This window comes from Diabrotica virgifera, chromosome 2 (assembly GCF_917563875.1).
Source record: "Diabrotica virgifera virgifera chromosome 2, PGI_DIABVI_V3a".
In the NCBI taxonomy this organism is placed as follows: domain Eukaryota; kingdom Metazoa; phylum Arthropoda; class Insecta; order Coleoptera; family Chrysomelidae; genus Diabrotica; species Diabrotica virgifera.
In genome coordinates, this window is record NC_065444.1 from 87,183,466 (window position 1) to 87,203,105 (window position 19,640).

The window sequence follows — 19,640 nt, forward strand, 5'->3', positions numbered from 1 at the left end:
TTTCATCATTAAAAATAGAAATGATAGAAAATTAGATTTTCAACAATTTTGTTTGTTAGTTATACTTTTTGTCGAAAAGTTGAAAATGGCGGAGATATTGAGCAAAGACGGTTCTCGTTTAAAATCAAGATGGCGGCTAACGCAATAGCGGAATTCAGTGGAGATTTTAAATTTACACTATTGTTGACCCCCCTAAAGATTAAAAAAATAAAATTTGGGGCAGCTCCTAATGCAAGGTTAGGCCTGTTATTCGTCTAACCCGACTGGACTATAAGCGAGTATACTGGACTATAAGTATGTATTAGTATAGCAAGTGAGCCTGGCCGGCCGGTAGCGTCCGCCATCGGGACAACCAATTTTAGGGTCCTGACTACACATAATGAAAAAACTAAAAGTGCGAAATTTGAAATGAAATTTGGTATGTTTGGTTAGAATAATATTTGAAACAACTTGTTTAAATAACTTTTTTCGATATCTTTAACAAAGCGAAGCAAAATAGCAAAGTAAACAAACCAGTGTAACGTGTGTAAAAAATTTATGAGGAGGCTAAGCCTCCCTTGCCTCCTCTGACCAGCCGCCACTGTGGTGTACCTATGATATTCTACTTTATCAAAAAATTAATTTCACAGTAACGTGGGGTGCCAATTGTGCCCTCTTTTCTTTTCACTATTATACAGGGTATAACAAAGTGGCAGGTGATAAATTAGATTACATATTGTGGGACCACAAATAGATCGAATAAACCTAACTTACGTTGCAAACGTAATTAACTAGTTTTGATAAGAAATAAGCCACAATTTTACTAAAAAATGATTTTGTTAACGTTTCGACGCTTAAATCGGGTGTCGTTGTCAAAATACAAAAAATATTATTGAATTAAACAAAAATGTTGTTGCTTATTAAAAAAATTCTTCTAATAATTTATTTAATCTGACTCATTTATATCGGCAATTCAGACATATATTATACATTTTAAAGTAAAAGACTTTAAAATGATATTGCCAATATTTATGAGTTGCGTTCCTGGGACGACTTTGTTGAAAGATAGTTCATTCTATTACATGAAATCAACCTCAACTCAAAAATATCCGTCACAAATAAATCATAACATGTCATCTTTCTTTAAAAAGACAACCACATGCAATGGTGACAGTAAAATTCTCGCGCTAGAGATTCCATAGTAAATCACGAGGGAAAACCAGGAAAAAACCTCGTGAGATTATCCCGACATCGTAAGTATTAGGTCTTACTTTAGTTTACTCTCAAAACTAATACCAAATTCTGACCTTAATATGTACATTTATTTTAAATTAAAAAATAATATTAATAGTACATAGATATATAAACAATAATAAAATATAAAATATTTACTAACTCGATATGTTATTGATTTACTAATCCTGGTATTTTCTTTCTATTGACTTCCTCCTTTAGTATGGGTAACCACATCCTACTGCGTTCTACCGAGGAATTTGCGACACAATTGGTTTCATTTAGCATAATTAAAGCCGCTTCTTTGATTTTTCTCTTTTTACTATCTGTTTCTTTCAGGACTATACTTGAATCTCTCCACTGAACTCTATGTTCATTATCCCACGCGTGTTGACATATTTGAGATCTATCAAATTCTCCATTTTCAATATAAGACTGATGTTCACTTATTCTAACGTTTAATGGTCTTGATGTTTCACCTAAATAAAATTGTTCGCATTCACAAAGTATTTTATAAATACAATTTTTTGTTCTTTCTTGTTCATTGTTAGGTTTAGTTTTAGATAGAATAGATCTCAACGTGTTTGTTGTTTTGAATGTTGTTGAAATGTTGAATTGATTTCCTATTGTTTTAAGTTTCTCGAATAATCCTTTTATATATTGTGCTATTATGGTATTGATATTTTCCTTTTATCATTTCTTGTGAATGCTATAGGATCCCGATCTAGGTTGTTCTGTTCCATTCGATCCAATCTTGACAATTCCTTATTTATAAACGATAAAGGATAATCATTTTTTAATAAAACAGATGTTAACTAAACAGATGTCTTTCTTGTAAGAATGAATTTTCGTTAGAACAAGTCAGTTTGGTTCTATCATATAAGAATTTAATGATTCCCTTTTTAATGTTGATGTTGTGATTTGATTTGTGTTGGTTTTCTATACACTTCAGTCTCATATCCAGTATCCTTCTTTGAAAAAATGCCACAAGAAAATAGCTTCAGAACTTGGAAATGTGTACATAAAAAAGTTACAACTTTGAAGTTACAAAACCAAAATCGATTTTTTCAAATAAATCGAAATCTATTAGAGATTTTCTATTAAAAATAAACATCTGGTATTCTTATGACAGGAACATCTTAAAAAATAACAGTAAAATTTGTGCACCCCATAAAAATGTTATGTGGGTTTTTTCTCTTAGGTGTGTAACCCCTCTCTCCAAACTTTTGTGGACGTTCCAATTAAATCATTATTGTGATATTTACCATCAGTTTGAGGGTTTAAAGAAACACAACCCCAATGAAATTTTTATGGGATGCACAAATTTCACTGTTATTTTTTTGTATTCCTGCCATAATCAAGCCACATGTCCATTTTCAATAAAAAATCTCCAATATTTTTCGATATAGGTATTGGAAAAAATCGAGTTTCATTTTGTAACTTCAAAGCGCTGTACCTTTATGTGCATATTTGTACTAAGGTAACTTAGGTCCAATCGAACTATTTTTGGTCCCAGAATATGCGATTTAATTGATGACCTGGCTTTTTATTACACCCTGTATATTTTCTATTTCACTTTGCCAACTGGTGAAGCGTTCCACGCCACACTCCATTGGATTCCGGCTTAATAGGGTAACGAGAAAAATGTAATTTTATTTAATCAATGTTTTTACTCACCGTTATCTAAAAATTTTTGTCCTGCGGCATATTTATATCCAATTATGCCGTGTATAACCACCTCTTTCTCGTATTCCAAATCCATATACCTGCACAAGTCGGAAGAGAACATCTTTACAACAGACTGCTTTGTTAAACTTCTCGGGAAAAAATCACCCGCTGAAGCTTGTTTAAATTCGCCACAATGGTCCGGATAATATCCAGTGTGTTCGGCATATTTCCATGATCGGAGTTCGCCTAATTGGCCTCCCCCGGTCCCGGTGTCCATGTTGAAGACTCCCTCGAAGTCCGATGAACCGTTCCTCTGAAAATTAGTGAGAAATTCAACTATATTATTATAGATTTAAAACCTGTAAAATGAAAAAAAAAATTACAGAAATAAGGGCCAATTATACAGTAGCTACTAAAATAAGGAACTCACTAAATATCATATTTTTTTACTACTTTTTACTGTATCTTACTTAAGATACTGTATAAGACAATATTAAAATTTATAAATACTTTCCGTACTCATAAACATAGATACACTAAGCATCAACGCACCACCTTAAAAATGGGACATTTTTGATGTCTGGTATTTCCTAAACCTGTTGTCCGATTTGAGTGACTCTTTTAGTATATTATAGCTTTATTTTTCAAGAATATCCGTGTAATATTATTATTGCTAAACAGGTAAGTGTCATTGTATACCGGATGTAAAAATGATAGTGTGTTTTTTCCTCCAAGTTTGGACACCCTGTGGAATATTCTAGCGTATATAAAATATTGAAACTAAAACTAAACTGTAGCTTTAGGCTTTCTTGACATCTTGCTTTTCGATTCATTGGCTTATGTGGGATAATAAAGGAGTTAGGTACCATAACAACTAGCCATGTTATTCATCAGTACAGGGTGTTTCTAAATATGTGCGACAAACTTTAAGGGGTAATTCTTCATGAAAAAATAATGACCATTTGCTTTATAAACATATGTCCGCAAATGCTTCGTTTCCGAGATACGGGATGTTGAATTTTTTTTCTTACAAACTGACGATTTATTTATTGCTCTAAAACCGGTTGAGATATGCAAATAAAATTTAGTAGGTTTTAAGAGGTAGTTATTGCGAATTTTTTGACATGCAATTAAAAATTTTATATCCACCATTGGGTCATATTACCCGTATGCACGCCAATGGTGAATATAAAATTCTTAATTGTATGCCAAAAAATGTAGAATAACTATCTAATATCTCAACTGGTTTTAGAGCAATAAATAAATCGTCAGTTTGTAAGGAAATATCCAACATCCCGTATCTCGGAAACGAAGTATTTGCGGACATATGTATATAAAGCAAACGGTCATTATTTTTCATCTAGAATTATTACTCCTTAAAGTTTGTCGCACTTATTTAGAAATACCCTGGATTGATGAAGAACGTTGCTAGATGTTAAATTACCTAAATTTTTATTATCTAACATAAGCGAATACATCAAACAGCATAATGTTAAGAAAGCCTAAGGCTACAGTTGAACTTTAATCTCAATATTTTATATACGCCAGAATATTCCACAGGGTGTCCAAACTTGGAGGAAAAAACACACTATCATTTTTACATCCGGTATACAATGACACTTATCTGTTTAGCAACAATATTATTGCATATATATTTTTGAAGAACAAAGCTATAACATAATATTAAAAAAAAGTCACTAAAATCGGACAATAGGTTTAGGAAATACAAAACATCAAAAATGTCCCGTTTTTAAGGTGGTGCGTTAATTTTGATGCTTAGTGTAAAACACTCCAGCATGTCAGACAAGCAGAGAAAAATAAATTATAAATATTTATAATTGGCTTGACATGGCTTTCTGCTTCTGAGAGCCATAGAGTTGAAGCAATATAAATTTTCTTTGGAAGGATTATTTTGCCAATTTCAAAGCAACGCTAAGAACAGCATTCAATAGTAATTATTACATTGTTTTTTGTAGTTGGAGCGCGGTATTTGTGGGAACTCAAACCAGACTCTCAAATGTGGACAAAACTAACGTAAACGGTATAGAGATTATAACCGCTGAGGTTAAAAAATAAACTATAACCTCAGTATATAAACCTCCACACCATCCCTTTATATTTTCACCCCCTCCCAATTTCCCAGTCACAGTTAATACGTTTACACATACTATAAAGCTTGCGATGTTCCAAATTCATGGACAAAATTTAAAATAATAGCCTTGTTAAAACCAGGAAAGCCCTCAGAAAATCCCATTAGCAAATTTGGCACTGGCCAAGTCCTCGCACTAGCAGAACACATTGAAGAGGGCTTTCAAGAAAGACTTACTACAACCGGAACCGCCTTCGCAGATTTGACAGCAGCCTATAACGTAGTAAGGCACAACATATTACTCAAATTATACGACACTATAAATTACTGTCATCTTGACTTCCTGTATGCTGACGATCTTAGAATATGTGTCCAATGAAAAAAATTTACGAAAACTATTACTACTTACTACTTGCAGAGTTCCTTGAGACCCAATCCTTCTAAGAAAATATAGTATGTACCTTCTACCTTCGAGCAAAGGAAGCTAAGCGAAAACTCTAAATTGTGTGGAATGTCTATAAATTATACACACAGACCAACCTAATGCCCGCATTTATAGTTGAGTCTCAAGACCTCGTCGAGTCTTGAGACCGGCCTTGAATAAAAGTTGAGTTTATTATACACACAAATTGTATTCAAGATCGGTCTCGAGAACCGATGAGGTCTTGAGACTCGACTATAAATACGGGCATTAGGTTGGTCATAAGTCTCTTAGAGCCTCTCTAAGGGTAAGGACATAACAAGTAAGGGTAAGCACAGAACAAGTAAGTCGCGGTGGAGCTGTATGTGTCGGTCGCGGTCGATGTCGACATCCATGTAAAACAAACACATTGTAATGAATGTAAGTGAACAGAGCAGGTAAGTCGCGATGGAGGTTTAGCGCGATACCATTCAGTCGACCACAAACCTCCGAGTAAGGCGGTCGCATTCAGTCCAGAATATTTTAAAACATTTTATATTGTAAACGTTAATTTCGATTTGTGTACAAAATGTGATTATTTAAATGTGATTTTAATTACCTACATGTTTTAATATCAGTAATTTGAACGTCTCCGTAAACTTGTTTAAATAAATAAATTCAGTTTTTATTTTTAATTACATTTTTACATTTTAAAAGTAAATAAGTGTTTTGGAATCGAGCTAGTTATCATAAGGCAATTAGTGATAATAACTGAAGAAAATATCCAACAATTTCATACCAGTGGAGTGGAGTTAAAAAGGGATATCAAATGAAATGGTGTGCCAACTCATCAATCCGGATATCAGGTGAATAACAATAATATGTCTTATCAACAATATTTTTTTCCTACGTCAATGTCACAGCCCCAAACGGGTTACCATGATCAAAATCAACAGGCCATATATCAGCAAATGCCAGGCTCATCTACTCAAATGCAACCAATTTTCCCACAATATCTTTCACAACCAAATCCTTTACCTCTCCCCCAACACTTAGTATATCAAAATCCACAAAATCCACAGGTAGTCCAACACATGAATGAACAAGCAGCTCCTAACTCTGAATCTGAAGATAAATGGGAGAAAGTAACAAATAAAAAAAGAATAAGAAGTCCCGAAGTGGAAATATCCAGGAAACAAACAAAATTAAGTGATTATTGGCTGCAAAAGCCACTAGAAACAAAAAACTCGTATAGTATGCTTACAGAAGAAAACGAAGAAAGCCAAGACGAAGCAAAAGATCAAGAAAACAATACAAAACATGTACCCAAGCCCCCACCGATAACCATATATAATGTAGGTGTTGTCCAACACATTCATGATCTACTGAAACAAACCACAGGAGATAAATACACTATGAAAACCATTAGTTATGAAACAGTAAAAGTTCAAGTCGTTGAGGCCGAACATTTTAAAAAATTGATCACTGAACTTGATAAAAGGAATACTCAATACCATACTTTTAGGCCAAAAAGCGAGAAAACATTCAGGTTTGTCATAAAAGGACTGCATCATGGTACATATACTAATGACATAAAGACAAATCTAGCAGCACAAGGCCACGAAGCAGTGAACATTCACAATATAAAACATTATGTATCAAAAACCCCCTTGCCAATGTTTTTCATTGATATCGTATCGAAGGAAAACAACAAAGAGGTTTATAAAATAGAAAAATTAGGAAACAATATCATCAAATGCGAACCTCCTCGTACGAAAAGAACAATCCCCCAGTGTACAAGATGCCAAGACTACGGACACACCAAAACATACTGCCGCAAAGTACACAGATGCGTAAAATGTACAGGCAATCACGAAACAAAAGATTGTCCTCGGAAATCACGTGATGACAAAGTAAAATGTGTCAATTGTAACGGTGACCACCCGGCTAACTATAGAGGATGCCAAGTTCACATTCAACTACAGCAGAAGCTATATCCAACACTCAGAGAGAAAAGAATCATGCAACCGCATATCCAAACAAATAATACTCAACAAATACAACCTGATTTAACCTATGCTCAAATAGTCAACAAAAATCAACCACAGTGTAGCTATAACAACCAAACAATACCAGGACCTAACCAACCTAATAACAACTTAGCCAAGCTGGAAGAAATGATGCAAAAACTCATGGAGCAAATGGGCACAATGCTCAATTTACTTACTACTGTCATCAATAAGATTGCTTAATGGCTTCACAACTTAAATATAAAATAGTAGTCTGGAACGCAAATGGCCTTTATCAACGGACTAAAGAACTCAAAACATTCATACTTAATCAAAATATTGATATATTATTAATTTCTGAGACACACTTTACAGAAAAACACTACATGCGGATTCCCAACTACAAGTTGTATTATACAAATCACCCAGACGGTAGAGCTCACTGTGGAAGCGCCATGATTATACGTGATTCTATTAAACACTCCGAAATGGAAAAATATAACAAAGACTACCTGCAAGCAACCAGCTTAACAATTGAGGAAGCACACGGCCCAATAACAATATCTGCCTTATACTGCCCACCTAAACATGTCGTTAAAAAAGAACATTTCCTAAAATATTTTAACACTCTAGGGAACAAATTCATTGCAGGTGGAGATTATAATTCAAAACATCCGATGTGGGGTTCTAGACTAACAACTCCAAGAGGCAGAGAATTAGCTAAAGCAATGGTAGAAAATAACCTGCAACAAATTTCTACTGGCGAACCAACTTATTGGCCGTCTGATTTAAACAAAATACCTGATGTCGTTGACTTCTGCATCACAAAAGGCATCGATACCAAAAAATGTAAAGCTGAATCATGCTTTGATTTATCATCAGACCACTCACCCTTTATAATAACAATCTCCGAAAAAATCTTAAACAAAGAACATCAACCAACTTTGCATAACACCAAGACTAACTGGTCCCAATTTAGAGAAAAACTAGACAGCCTGATCTCACTAAATCTGTCCTTGAAAAATGAACTCGAACTTGAATCAGCTGTAGATAAACTAACAGAAAGCATACAAATTGCTGCATGGTACGCGACTCCCAGCTACGAACCATCTCAAAACAGAAATAATGTGTCTCCCACAATTAAGCAAAAAATTTTAGAAAAACGACAATTACGTAAAAATTGGCAACAGTCAAGAACGGCAGAAAATAAGAAAAAACTTAACAAAGCAACAAAGGAATTAAAGGAATTAATCCATGAAGAAGAAAACCATGGAATACAAGAATATTTAGAAAATTTAACACCAACTGAAGCTACAGATTATTCACTCTGGAAAGCCACGAAAAAGCTCAAACGGCCCCAACAGCATAACCCACCAATCAAAGATGAGGCAAACACCTGGGCTAGGAACGACAAAGAAAAAGCTGATCTTTTTGGCAAGCACCTTCAAAAAGTATTTACGCCATACCCTTCTACAGTATCTACAGAGGAAGAAACAGAACTAACCAGATTCCTAACAGCACCGTTTCAAATGGATCTGCCCCACACGAAATTTACAGTCAACCAAGTAAAACAAACAATAATAGATGAAATCAACATCAAAAAAGCCCCTGGATTTGACCTAATCTCTGGCAAGATTCTAAAAGAAGTCTCGGATAAGTGCATAAAACTAATCACCTTTATATTTAATGCAATTCTGCGTCTAAAGTACTTCCCTAGTTCATGGAAAGTGGCACAAATCCTAATGATCCTTAAACCAGGAAAAAGACCGGAAAATGCATCTTCATACCGGCCTATAAGCCTTTTGCCTATGATTAGCAAAGTCTTTGAAAAAATGTATGTAAAAAGGTTGAAAACGATAATAGACGAAAATAAAATAATTCCAGAACACCAATTCGGTTTCCGAGACAAACACGGAACCATAGAACAAGTGCATAGGCTAGTCAACCAAATAAACGAGGATTTTAACTCCAAAAGATACTGTTCTGCTGCTTTCCTTGACATATCTCAGGCTTTTGACAAGGTATGGCACATAGGGCTACAAATAAAATTAAAGAAGCTCCTACCCTATCCTCACTTCCAGCTCTTAAAATCCTACATAGAAAATAGACACTTCCTTGTGAAGCACGGTACCGAGCACACCAAGATATATCCCATTCACTCAGGCATCCCACAAGGCAGCGTTCTCGGCCCAATTCTGTATCTTTTATACACAGCGGACATTCCAACATCTAGTACAACTACAGTTGCAACGTATGCAGACGACACTGCTATCCTGGCATCCCACACAGATCCAACAACAGCATCAAGGAATCTTCAATCAAACCTAAATAGAATTCAGCAATGGATGAAAGTATGGCGCATCAAATCTAATGGAACTAAATCATTACATGTAACATTCACGCTACGCAGAGAAACATGCCCCCCTGTATATATTGATAATTGTCTAATTCCTCAATCCGAGGACGCCAAATATCTTGGCATGCACTTGGACCGCCGCCTTACTTGGAAAAAACATATTTTTACAAAACGAAAACAGCTTGGACTTAAATTGAGAAATATGTATTGGCTCATTGGACGCAATTCCAAACTATCTCTGGATAACAAAATTTTACTCTACAAGTCCATCCTCAAGCCCATATGGACTTATGGGATTCAGCTATGGGGCACTGCTAGCGTCTCCAATACAAACATCTTACAGAGATTTCAAAACAAGGTGCTGCGTTCCATAGTCAATGCGCCATACTATGTATCCAACGAGGTGATTCAACACGACATCCCCCTAGAATCCGTGAAAGAAGCCATACAACGTTTTAGTGTTAAATACTTTGAACGAGTGTTAGTGCATCCTAATGCGTTTGCCAGACAATTAAATGTGCGGGACGTCTTTGAAGTGCGTAGACTAAAACGGCAACTGCCGTCCGACTTAACCAACTGAACGTAATCAAAAGTGTATTCAGACTGATAAAATTTTAGTTTTAGAATTGTAAAGAGGTTACTCACTGGAGTAACTCTCTACATGTCTATATTTTTTACCATAACAAATGCTTAATGCCCAATGGGCAGATTGTTGTACTCAATGGAGTTAATAATAAAAAAAAAAAAATATTTTTGAAGAACAAAGCTATAACATAATATTAAAAAAAAGTCACTAAAATCGGACAATAGGTTTAGGAAATACAAAACATCAAAAATGTCCCGTTTTTAAGGTGGTGCGTTAATTTTGATGCTTAGTGTAAAACACTCCAGCATGTCAGACAAGCAGAGAAAAATAAATTATAAATATTTATAATTGGCTTGACATGGCTTTCTGCTTCTGAGAGCCATAGAGTTGAAGCAATATAAATTTTCTTTGGAAGGATTATTTTGCCAATTTCAAAGCAACGCTAAGAACAGCATTCAATAGTAATTATTACATTGTTTTTTGTAGTTGGAGCGCGGTATTTGTGGGAACTCAAACCAGACTCTCAAATGTGGACAAAACTAACGTAAACGGTATAGAGATTATAACCGCTGAGGTTAAAAAATAAACTATAACCTCAGTATATAAACCTCCACACCATCCCTTTATATTTTCACCCCCTCCCAATTTCCCAGTCACAGTTAATACGTTTACACATACTATAAAGCTTGCGATGTTCCAAATTCATGGACAAAATTTAAAATAATAGCCTTGTTAAAACCAGGAAAGCCCTCAGAAAATCCCATTAGCAAATTTGGCACTGGCCAAGTCCTCGCACTAGCAGAACACATTGAAGAGGGCTTTCAAGAAAGACTTACTACAACCGGAACCGCCTTCGCAGATTTGACAGCAGCCTATAACGTAGTAAGGCACAACATATTACTCAAATTATACGACACTATAAATTACTGTCATCTTGACTTCCTGTATGCTGACGATCTTAGAATATGTGTCCAATGAAAAAAATTTACGAAAACTATTACTACTTACTACTTGCAGAGTTCCTTGAGACCCAATCCTTCTAAGAAAATATAGTATGTACCTTCTACCTTCGAGCAAAGGAAGCTAAGCGAAAACTCTAAATTGTGTGGAATGTCTATAAATTATACACACAGACCAACCTAATGCCCGCATTTATAGTTGAGTCTCAAGACCTCGTCGAGTCTTGAGACCGGCCTTGAATAAAAGTTGTGTTTATTATACACACAAATTGTATTCAAGATCGGTCTCGAGAACCGATGAGGTCTTGAGACTCGACTATAAATACGGGCATTAGGTTGGTCATAAGTCTCTTAGAGCCTCTCTAAGGGTAAGGACATAACAAGTAAGGGTAAGCACAGAACAAGTAAGTCGCGGTGGAGCTGTATGTGTCGGTCGCGGTCGATGTCGACATCCATGTAAAACAAACACATTGTAATGAATGTAAGTGAACAGAGCAGGTAAGTCGCGATGGAGGTTTAGCGCGATACCATCCAGGAGGTTTACATCGATGCTTTTGAAAATAAAATTTGTTTTACATGGATGTCTACTGCGCGGCCTACAAGGACGATTTGAATTGATACTTTTTATATAATCCCTTTTTTGTATTCAGTTTATTTTTGAATTTCTAAAGTAATTAAATTCAGTAAATTTTTGAAACATGAAGGAGTATCTTATTATTTACAGCCAATTGATAGTGGTTCTAGCTCGACTGACAGCGCAGGTGACCTCCTTGCTATGTGCTGTCGACATCGACTGCGACGTAACTAGTGGCATCTACCGCGACCTACACATCCACCTCGACTTACTTGTTATGTTCTTACCCTAAGGGTAAGCACAGAAAAAGTAAGTCGCGGTGGAGCTGTAGCTGTCGGTCGCGGTCGATATCGACATCCATGTAAAACAAACACATTGTAATGAATGGAAGCGAACAGAGCAGGTAAGTCGCGGTGGAGGTTTAGCGCGATGCCATCCAGGAGGTTTACATCGATGCTTTTGAGTTTGTTTTACATGGATGTCTACTGCGCGGCCCTGTGATGCTTTCCTGTGATTGATTCGTTGTTAGAAGCCAAGTTTTTATTACCTGCGCTATCTGAGTTGATACTTTTTATAAATAATCCCTTTTTTGTATTTAGTTTATTTTTGAATTTCTAAAGTAATTAAATTCAGTAAATTTTTGAAATATGAAGGAGGATCTGATTATTTACAGCTGGCATTTCATCACTATCATAACTTGACTGACACAACATCGCAAAAGCACAGTCTTTTTGTCATTCAAATTTCATTAAACTACTTCACTTGATAGTGGTTCTAGCTCGACTGACAGCGCAGGTAACCTCCTTGCTATGTGCTGTCGACATCGACCGCGACTTAACTAGTGGCATCTACCGCGACCTACACATCCACCTCGACTTACTTGTTATGTCCTTACCCTTAGAGTCTCTCTCTCTGGACCAATCCAGACAACACTGTATAAAACATAGAGGGAAAGTAACAACTTGAAACAGCATACTCAGGTAGCTAATAGGAATTAAACGGGGTGTATGTCTTGACAGCATAAAATCAACGGCATAGACATCATCATCATCAATGGCGCCAGTGGCGTAACTAACGCCAATGCAACCAATTGCGCCTTAGGGGGGCGCAAAAAACTGATATTCTGGAAACAATTTAGCAAAAAAATATGTTGAAGCAAAACTGTAGCTTCCCGAAAATAAAAAATGTAAAAAAAATATTCGTGGTATTTTATTTCGTTCACTCACTTCCGTTCAGTCACAACAAAATGTTGGTGACTCTTTTGTTTACTATTATCGTTATCTTATCTCCTCGGCGCGACGATGCACATCTGTGTTTATGGCTTTCTCATCACAACTGCTTTTGTTTATTTATCGTTGTTAGCTACAAAGATATTCAGGTAAAATATTTTAGTATTATTTTAGTAACTAGGACAACGTGTCCCTGTCATGTGTCAGTCCTTGTTTTAATATCGTACGGTTCCGTAGCTTTACTTGTTACATAAAAATACAAAACAAATTTTGTCGGTGTATTTGTTATACAATTGAAATAAGTGGACCGTTTATTTGTGCGTTTTACTGGATTTAGTGTGAACAAAATGAACGGAAATAAAAGAAAAAGACCTAGTGGTGCTGAGATTCGAAAAAGGAAAAAACAAGAAGATGAAAAAGTAAAAAAACTACCAAAGATTGACATGTTTAAAAAAAAAACAGGATTTTGCTGATACTTCTAAAAGTCAATCAGGTGACGATGGTGTTGGTGAGAGTGAATGTGAGCGTGGGGACAAAATATCCACGATAGAAGAGATTGTCGCATTGCATTTTCTTGCTGATAACCAAAATTCAGAAGTCCACCAAAACGTTAGTAAGTCTGCTGATTTAAATATAACATATATAGCTCGTTCTATATCAGCAACTGGCATAAGTAGTACAGTACAAGAAAATACTGATGACATAGGTATAATCTGCAATATAGAGAATACATACATAGCTTTTTTCTCAGAAGATATGAATAAAGATGAACTGAAATCTCGTATTTTGAACTCCGAACCATGTAGACCTCAAGAGCCATTCCCTAAAGACATTCAAACAAATAGATCTTTTTCAAAAGACTGTAACTGTTGCAAGTAGTGAAAGATCTTTTTCTAAACTAAAAATAATAATGAACTACTTAAGGAACTCTATGTCCAATACTAGACTATGTGATCTTAGTGTAATTAGTATTGAACATGAAAGAGCTCGGTCTTTAGATGTAGAAAAGTTAGCAAGACTGTTCCTAGAAACAAAGAGCCGCAGGGGCTTTGTCAGGGAATAGAAATTAACGTACAGTGTTGTTCCTATGAGCTGTAGGTAGGTTTGACTGTAGAATGCATCATCTAGTAAAATTAAGCAAAGTTTGAAAAACGGAACATAAACATTATATTATTGCTTGCGATATCATGTATACTATAGTGTATAGGGCACTGAATAAATAAAAAATGTTGAGTAAAGTAAGTAGTGTATATTTTATCGTCCTAAAAAGTACATTAATTAATTGTAAGTATATAATGTCATCCTTACTTCAGTTATATTATTGGTATTTGGAAATGTTCAGTAACTTAAGGGGCTATCCTCGTGTAAAAGTACGAAATTCATAAAGTACTTTTTTTGGAAATTTATAATATAAAAAGTACTGTGCCAATTGTTTTGAAAATTGGCATAAGCATGTACTATAAAAAGAAGTAAAACAAATTTCATTAAAAAATATTAAAAATTAAACGATTTATGCGCCAGATACTGGCACCGCGAAAATAAAAAACATAAGTTATTTCCTATGCCATCAACTACGATTTTTGAAAAATATTAAAATTTGGGAAAATGACGAAGTGTTGAAATTTTTTTTAAAATTAGCTAAAACATTTGCAATTTCAGAAACCGCCAAATTGACATTTTTTATCCGATCAAATACCCCTAGTTGATGGTATAGAAAATAACTTATATTTCAATAATAACTTTGAAATTTCATGTTTCAGGGTCTCTATTAGTCCCAATCACTGCAGCAGTGGAGCTATGTTTTTATTTTCACGGTGCATTGCTCATGCAGATTTTCAAAACAATTGGTACAGTTCTTTTTATTTTAGAAATTAAAAAAAGTATTTGAATTTCGTACTTTTACACTAGGATAGCCCCTTAATTTTACTTTCAACTAATTTTTTGAATAATAACTTTTTAATAATTAACTTTAAAATTACTGTTATATTTCTTTGTATAATCTTTCTCTGGAGAAATGTCGTTGTTAGTGTTTCGTTGGAGGTTTGGGGGGGGGTGGAGAATAAGTCTGGGAATAGGGGCGCACGAGGAATACTTGCATTGGGGCGCAGGTCAGACTAGTTACGCCACTGAATGGCGCTACAACTCTTCGTGAGTCTTTGCCGCGTTTACTATTGCCTTCCATGTTTGTCGGTCCTGTGCCATTAATTCCCATTGTCGCACTTTCATTTTCGCTAGATCTTCTTTGACTGCATCTTTACACCTTTTTCTAGGCCGCCCTACAGACCTTTTTCTATCTGGCCTTTCCCAGAACACATTATGTATAAGGCGATTGTCGTTACTGCGTATCACATGCCCTGCCCATCTGAGTCTATTAGCCTTTATATATCTGACCAGATTTTCTTTTCCGAATAGAGACTCTAGCTCGTTATTGTATCTACGTCTCCATTCGTTTGTCGCGCTGTCTCTTAAAGGGCCATATATTATCATTCGAAGGATTTTACATTCCCACACCAGCAATTTATTTACTTCTCTTTTTGTTAGCCTCCATGTTTGGCGTCCATACGCGACTGCTGGTCTTATTATGGTCTTATATATCTGGATTTTTGCACCTCGTGAAAGAAGTTTTGACGTCATTAGGTGTTTCATTTCAAAGAAAGATTTGTTTCCTGCCATTATTCGCATTTAAACTTCTCGCTATAATTTGTTGTCATTTGTGATTTTTGCTCCTAGATATCTAAATTCTTCAAAGAGGTTCAAAGGAGTAGTGATGCGCATTATAAGATGCTGTTTCAAGTTAGAATCTCTAGCCTCTCCTACTCAATTCCTATCCTCACCTCCACAAAGAGTGGTCTTGACCACACGAGTGGACCCCGGAAACCTGAGCAACCTTGTTGGAGATTGGGTAACCAACCCCAATGGAAGGCAGGACCAGGAAGAACGAGGAAGGGAGAGCATGGTCCTCCGAAAAAGGGGTTTTGCTATGGACCAGCGATCCTTACATGGAAATAAATATTGCTACGAAACGAATATTATTGCCTCAGAATAGGACAGATTATAAAAACAAACGGCATAGACACCGTTTTTTTAATTGCTGAATATGAGTGTCCCGTTTGAACCAGATACAGTGTCCGCATCAAACATGTGGATACGGCGCTAAATGAGACACGCAAACAGGATCCATGAAACTGACTCCACTCTCAAATCTATTTAAAACGGCGGATATTTCACATTCCTCAAGATGTAGAAATGTAGCAGAGCACATAGAGAAAATTAAACAAATCGCAGACGAGCGGCATGCTCTATGATAGAGGTAGAACACCACGAAAGCGAGTGAAATACAAGAAAAGCTTCCTAGTGACATTGTAGGCTGAACCGAGAAAAGAGTCTAATATGATGTAACCTGTGACTGTAGACTGTAGAGAAATACAAAATACTGAACATCTTACATGCAAAAACTGTCCTCATCGCTGCACTCTCGAAGATTTATTTGCAGCTCACCAATAGGGCTTTTCATCGATTGTCATTTGTTTCGAGCTTCTGTCATATGTTGTATAATCTGTGTATAATATGAATATACACGGATTATACGACATCTGACAGAAGCTCGAAACAAATGACTGTGAATGAAAAGCCCTATAAAGAGAATAATAATGAACGTAGCCCTATACTGGCCCAAAAATGTATGAATAAAATCTCCGGACACGGTAAAGTAAGTTACGTACATTGTTTTACATTCCTCGTAATACGAGAAATGTCGCTAGATTGCGTCTCAAAAGGTGGAATCATTGTATCGCGATGGTTTCCCTTAAATAGGCAGATTGTTTATATTCCTTTCAGAGTTGTGACTGCATAGCTTCACTGAGGAGGCATGAGGATGCTGAAATAGCTATATGGAGATGGTAGTCCAACTCTGTATCGAATGTAAACAAAAACTGCCTTTATCTTTTACATTGTTTTAGTTCATGGCCATCACAGTAGATGGCAAATTAACTTAAAAAAACCAATTTTTTCTGGAGAGAAAGAAGATATGCCGTTCTGTCAAAAACAGTTAGAGTAGTTTTTTGGTATTGTGTTATATAAAGCAAATTGATCATACCAGTTAAATAACACATTCATCAACAAGTACTTACACCGTAAAACCATCCGAATTTATCCATAACGGCACTCTTTGGTAAAAATGACATCTTAGTAGCCATCGCTAAAAGTGGATCTTCGTATCCATCAAAAAGGACTTCAGTCACCGAATGGGTGGTCCAGATCTCTGATACTAAGGCCCTCAGTGAAAAAGCGAAGCCCTTTTTAATCAGCATGTGCCAGTTTCGGACTGAGTGTGCAGCTGACTGAAAAAAGTATTTATTATTTTACTATTTAAACTACATTCTTAACAGATTTCTTAAAAAGATGTAAACTACCTGTGCAGTCTACTTTATATTCTCGCTTCTAGTATGAATAAACCAGTATTTAGTGGTTGAAGAATTAATGTAAGAACTAAATGTATTGGGCCTGAAAATTAATAATGAGAAAATATAGTATATAAGACATTGGTCAAGAATACAACAGCATACAAAATAATTGGAGTAACACTAATTGAGCTTTCTTCAATAAACCAGGAACGCTTATGGGTAGATATAAAGTATCTCTTCCTACTACATAATGCGTAGAGATAGCAGAAACTACCGCAGATTGGAGAGATACATGAACCATGTGCAATGGATCTCTTAGCTGCTGCAATCCGGTAGAAAAGACTTCGAGTCTGGCTGGGTCACCGGAGGTGGGAAGAGTATTTGTGGAGATATGTGTGAAAACGATGATGCATTTGTACGGCACCTTGGCAAGTACTATTGTTTAGGGTGCATGCAAGGATTATAGTCTCGTTGCGATCGAGATAGGATGAAAAAACGGGCTGGAACGAAAATCTAGGTCACTATGACAATGTATTCTGAATGACATGATAAAGATAAATAATTTTTATGCAAGAGACTCCTGATAGAACTCTGAATGTGAGTTCTTTCGCACAGAAGCTTCCTTGCGTTAAAATAAAACCACAGGTTGCGTAAAAAACTACAACTAGCCCCAGTGTCTAGCGGAAGCGGGCAAAGCTCAATCGCAATGAGCTTCCAGAGTGTAGAAGATTCTAGGAGAGCCAACGGGGAACTGACTTGTCTGACTTGAAATATACTCATATTTAAACATTGGTTGTTTGGTCCATTTCTTGTGATGATTGAATTTACAAGTAAATCGACATAATATTTATATAGGAGGGTGCAAAGATATGTAATGCCGTTGGAGTACTCATATGGAGACTAAGGGTGTCCGATGACAGCTACGCCGACGATCTGTCAGACGTAGTGGTGACTAGAACACAAGATGAACTAAAGGAGAAGATCGGACAGTGCATCAATGAAAGGGGACTGTATGTGACCAAAAGGGACAATAGAGAGAAGCAGTTTTTTTTAATAACACGAAAAAACTGAGAGAGTTGGAGAAAAGTGTAGAGCGGATAAGGATAGTCGAGAATGAGAAGGTGCGTTACCCTGATTTGAATTTACAGCAGAATCTCAGGAGATCTGGGCATATTGAGCGAGTTGTTAGAAATGGAACGGACTTAAGCCTGCTGGTTAGGCTAGTGGCGAATATTGAGGGATTACCGGTAATTTTGACGGGATCGTGCATTCAATACTCTTGTATAGAGTGCAGCTATATGTATGTATTATGAGATTTACAAATATGCCTCCAAAACTAGAAAAGTCTAAAGTTCTAAAGAAAGACTTACGGTTTGTACTAGCTAGCATTTTACGTCAACAGATTATGACACAATCCTGGTCGGTGTGTCATCGATGTATCTGATTACTGAGGAGAGGACGGATAACTGAACATGAAAAGAGGTAGAAAACCCGACGTAAGAGGGGAAAAGTAATGAATAAATGAGAGCGGAAATTAATGGAAGAGAGGAAAAAGACTAAATTAACTCAGCGTCTCATCAATAACTTCAAGTTGTGGGTCAGCCGTAAAGAGTGGTAGGTAAACTATGATCTGACTCAGATATTCAAGGGACATGATTATTTCAACTTCCTATGAAACAGGTTGATAAGGAGAAGAATTATATAGATGATCTGAATGGGTATAGGAATTTATGAAAGGCTTTAATGATGGAATCGCAGTAGACGTGCTATTTGATTGCAGTCTGCATAGTGAAACAGTGAAGAATCTTGTAAATGACATGAACGCTATCGTATTAAAAACAATGAGCGTCTGAAAAATAGGAGTTGAAGAATGTAGCCAGAATGGTGTCACTCTTAATGATGCGGAGTGGAGTAGCTGTAATGAAGAGTAGATAAACGATTAAAAAGGGAAAGGTGAAGTACTAAGACATTGATTTTTGTGGTATAAGTTTTAGTGTAAAGAAATTCCACGGCCTGGATGATGAACTTTGTTCACCCATGCAAAAACTACAAAAAAGACTTACTGAAGACGAAAACAATGGAGACTATCTACCGCAGAATGAGACAGTACCAAAAGATGTTGTATAATAAATTAGCCATTAGTATTTCAAATGAA

At 36.0% G+C, this 19,640-nt stretch overlaps 1 protein-coding gene across 7 annotated transcripts in view; it reads right to left on the reverse strand.

The window, feature by feature from the left end:
- LOC114327295 (protein peste-like) overlaps nucleotides 1-19,640 on the reverse strand; it is a 547,602-nt gene that overhangs the window by 12,998 nt on the left and 514,964 nt on the right. For all 7 annotated transcript variants that reach the window (XM_028275872.2, XM_050643842.1, XM_028275870.2 and 4 more), the window contains 2 exons: nucleotides 17,213-17,422; nucleotides 2,890-3,193 (listed from right to left, as the gene is read on the reverse strand). In XM_028275872.2, the coding sequence (XP_028131673.2) occupies nucleotides 2,890-3,193; nucleotides 17,213-17,422 (514 nt within the window). The remainder of the gene's footprint in view (nucleotides 1-2,889; nucleotides 3,194-17,212; nucleotides 17,423-19,640) is intronic.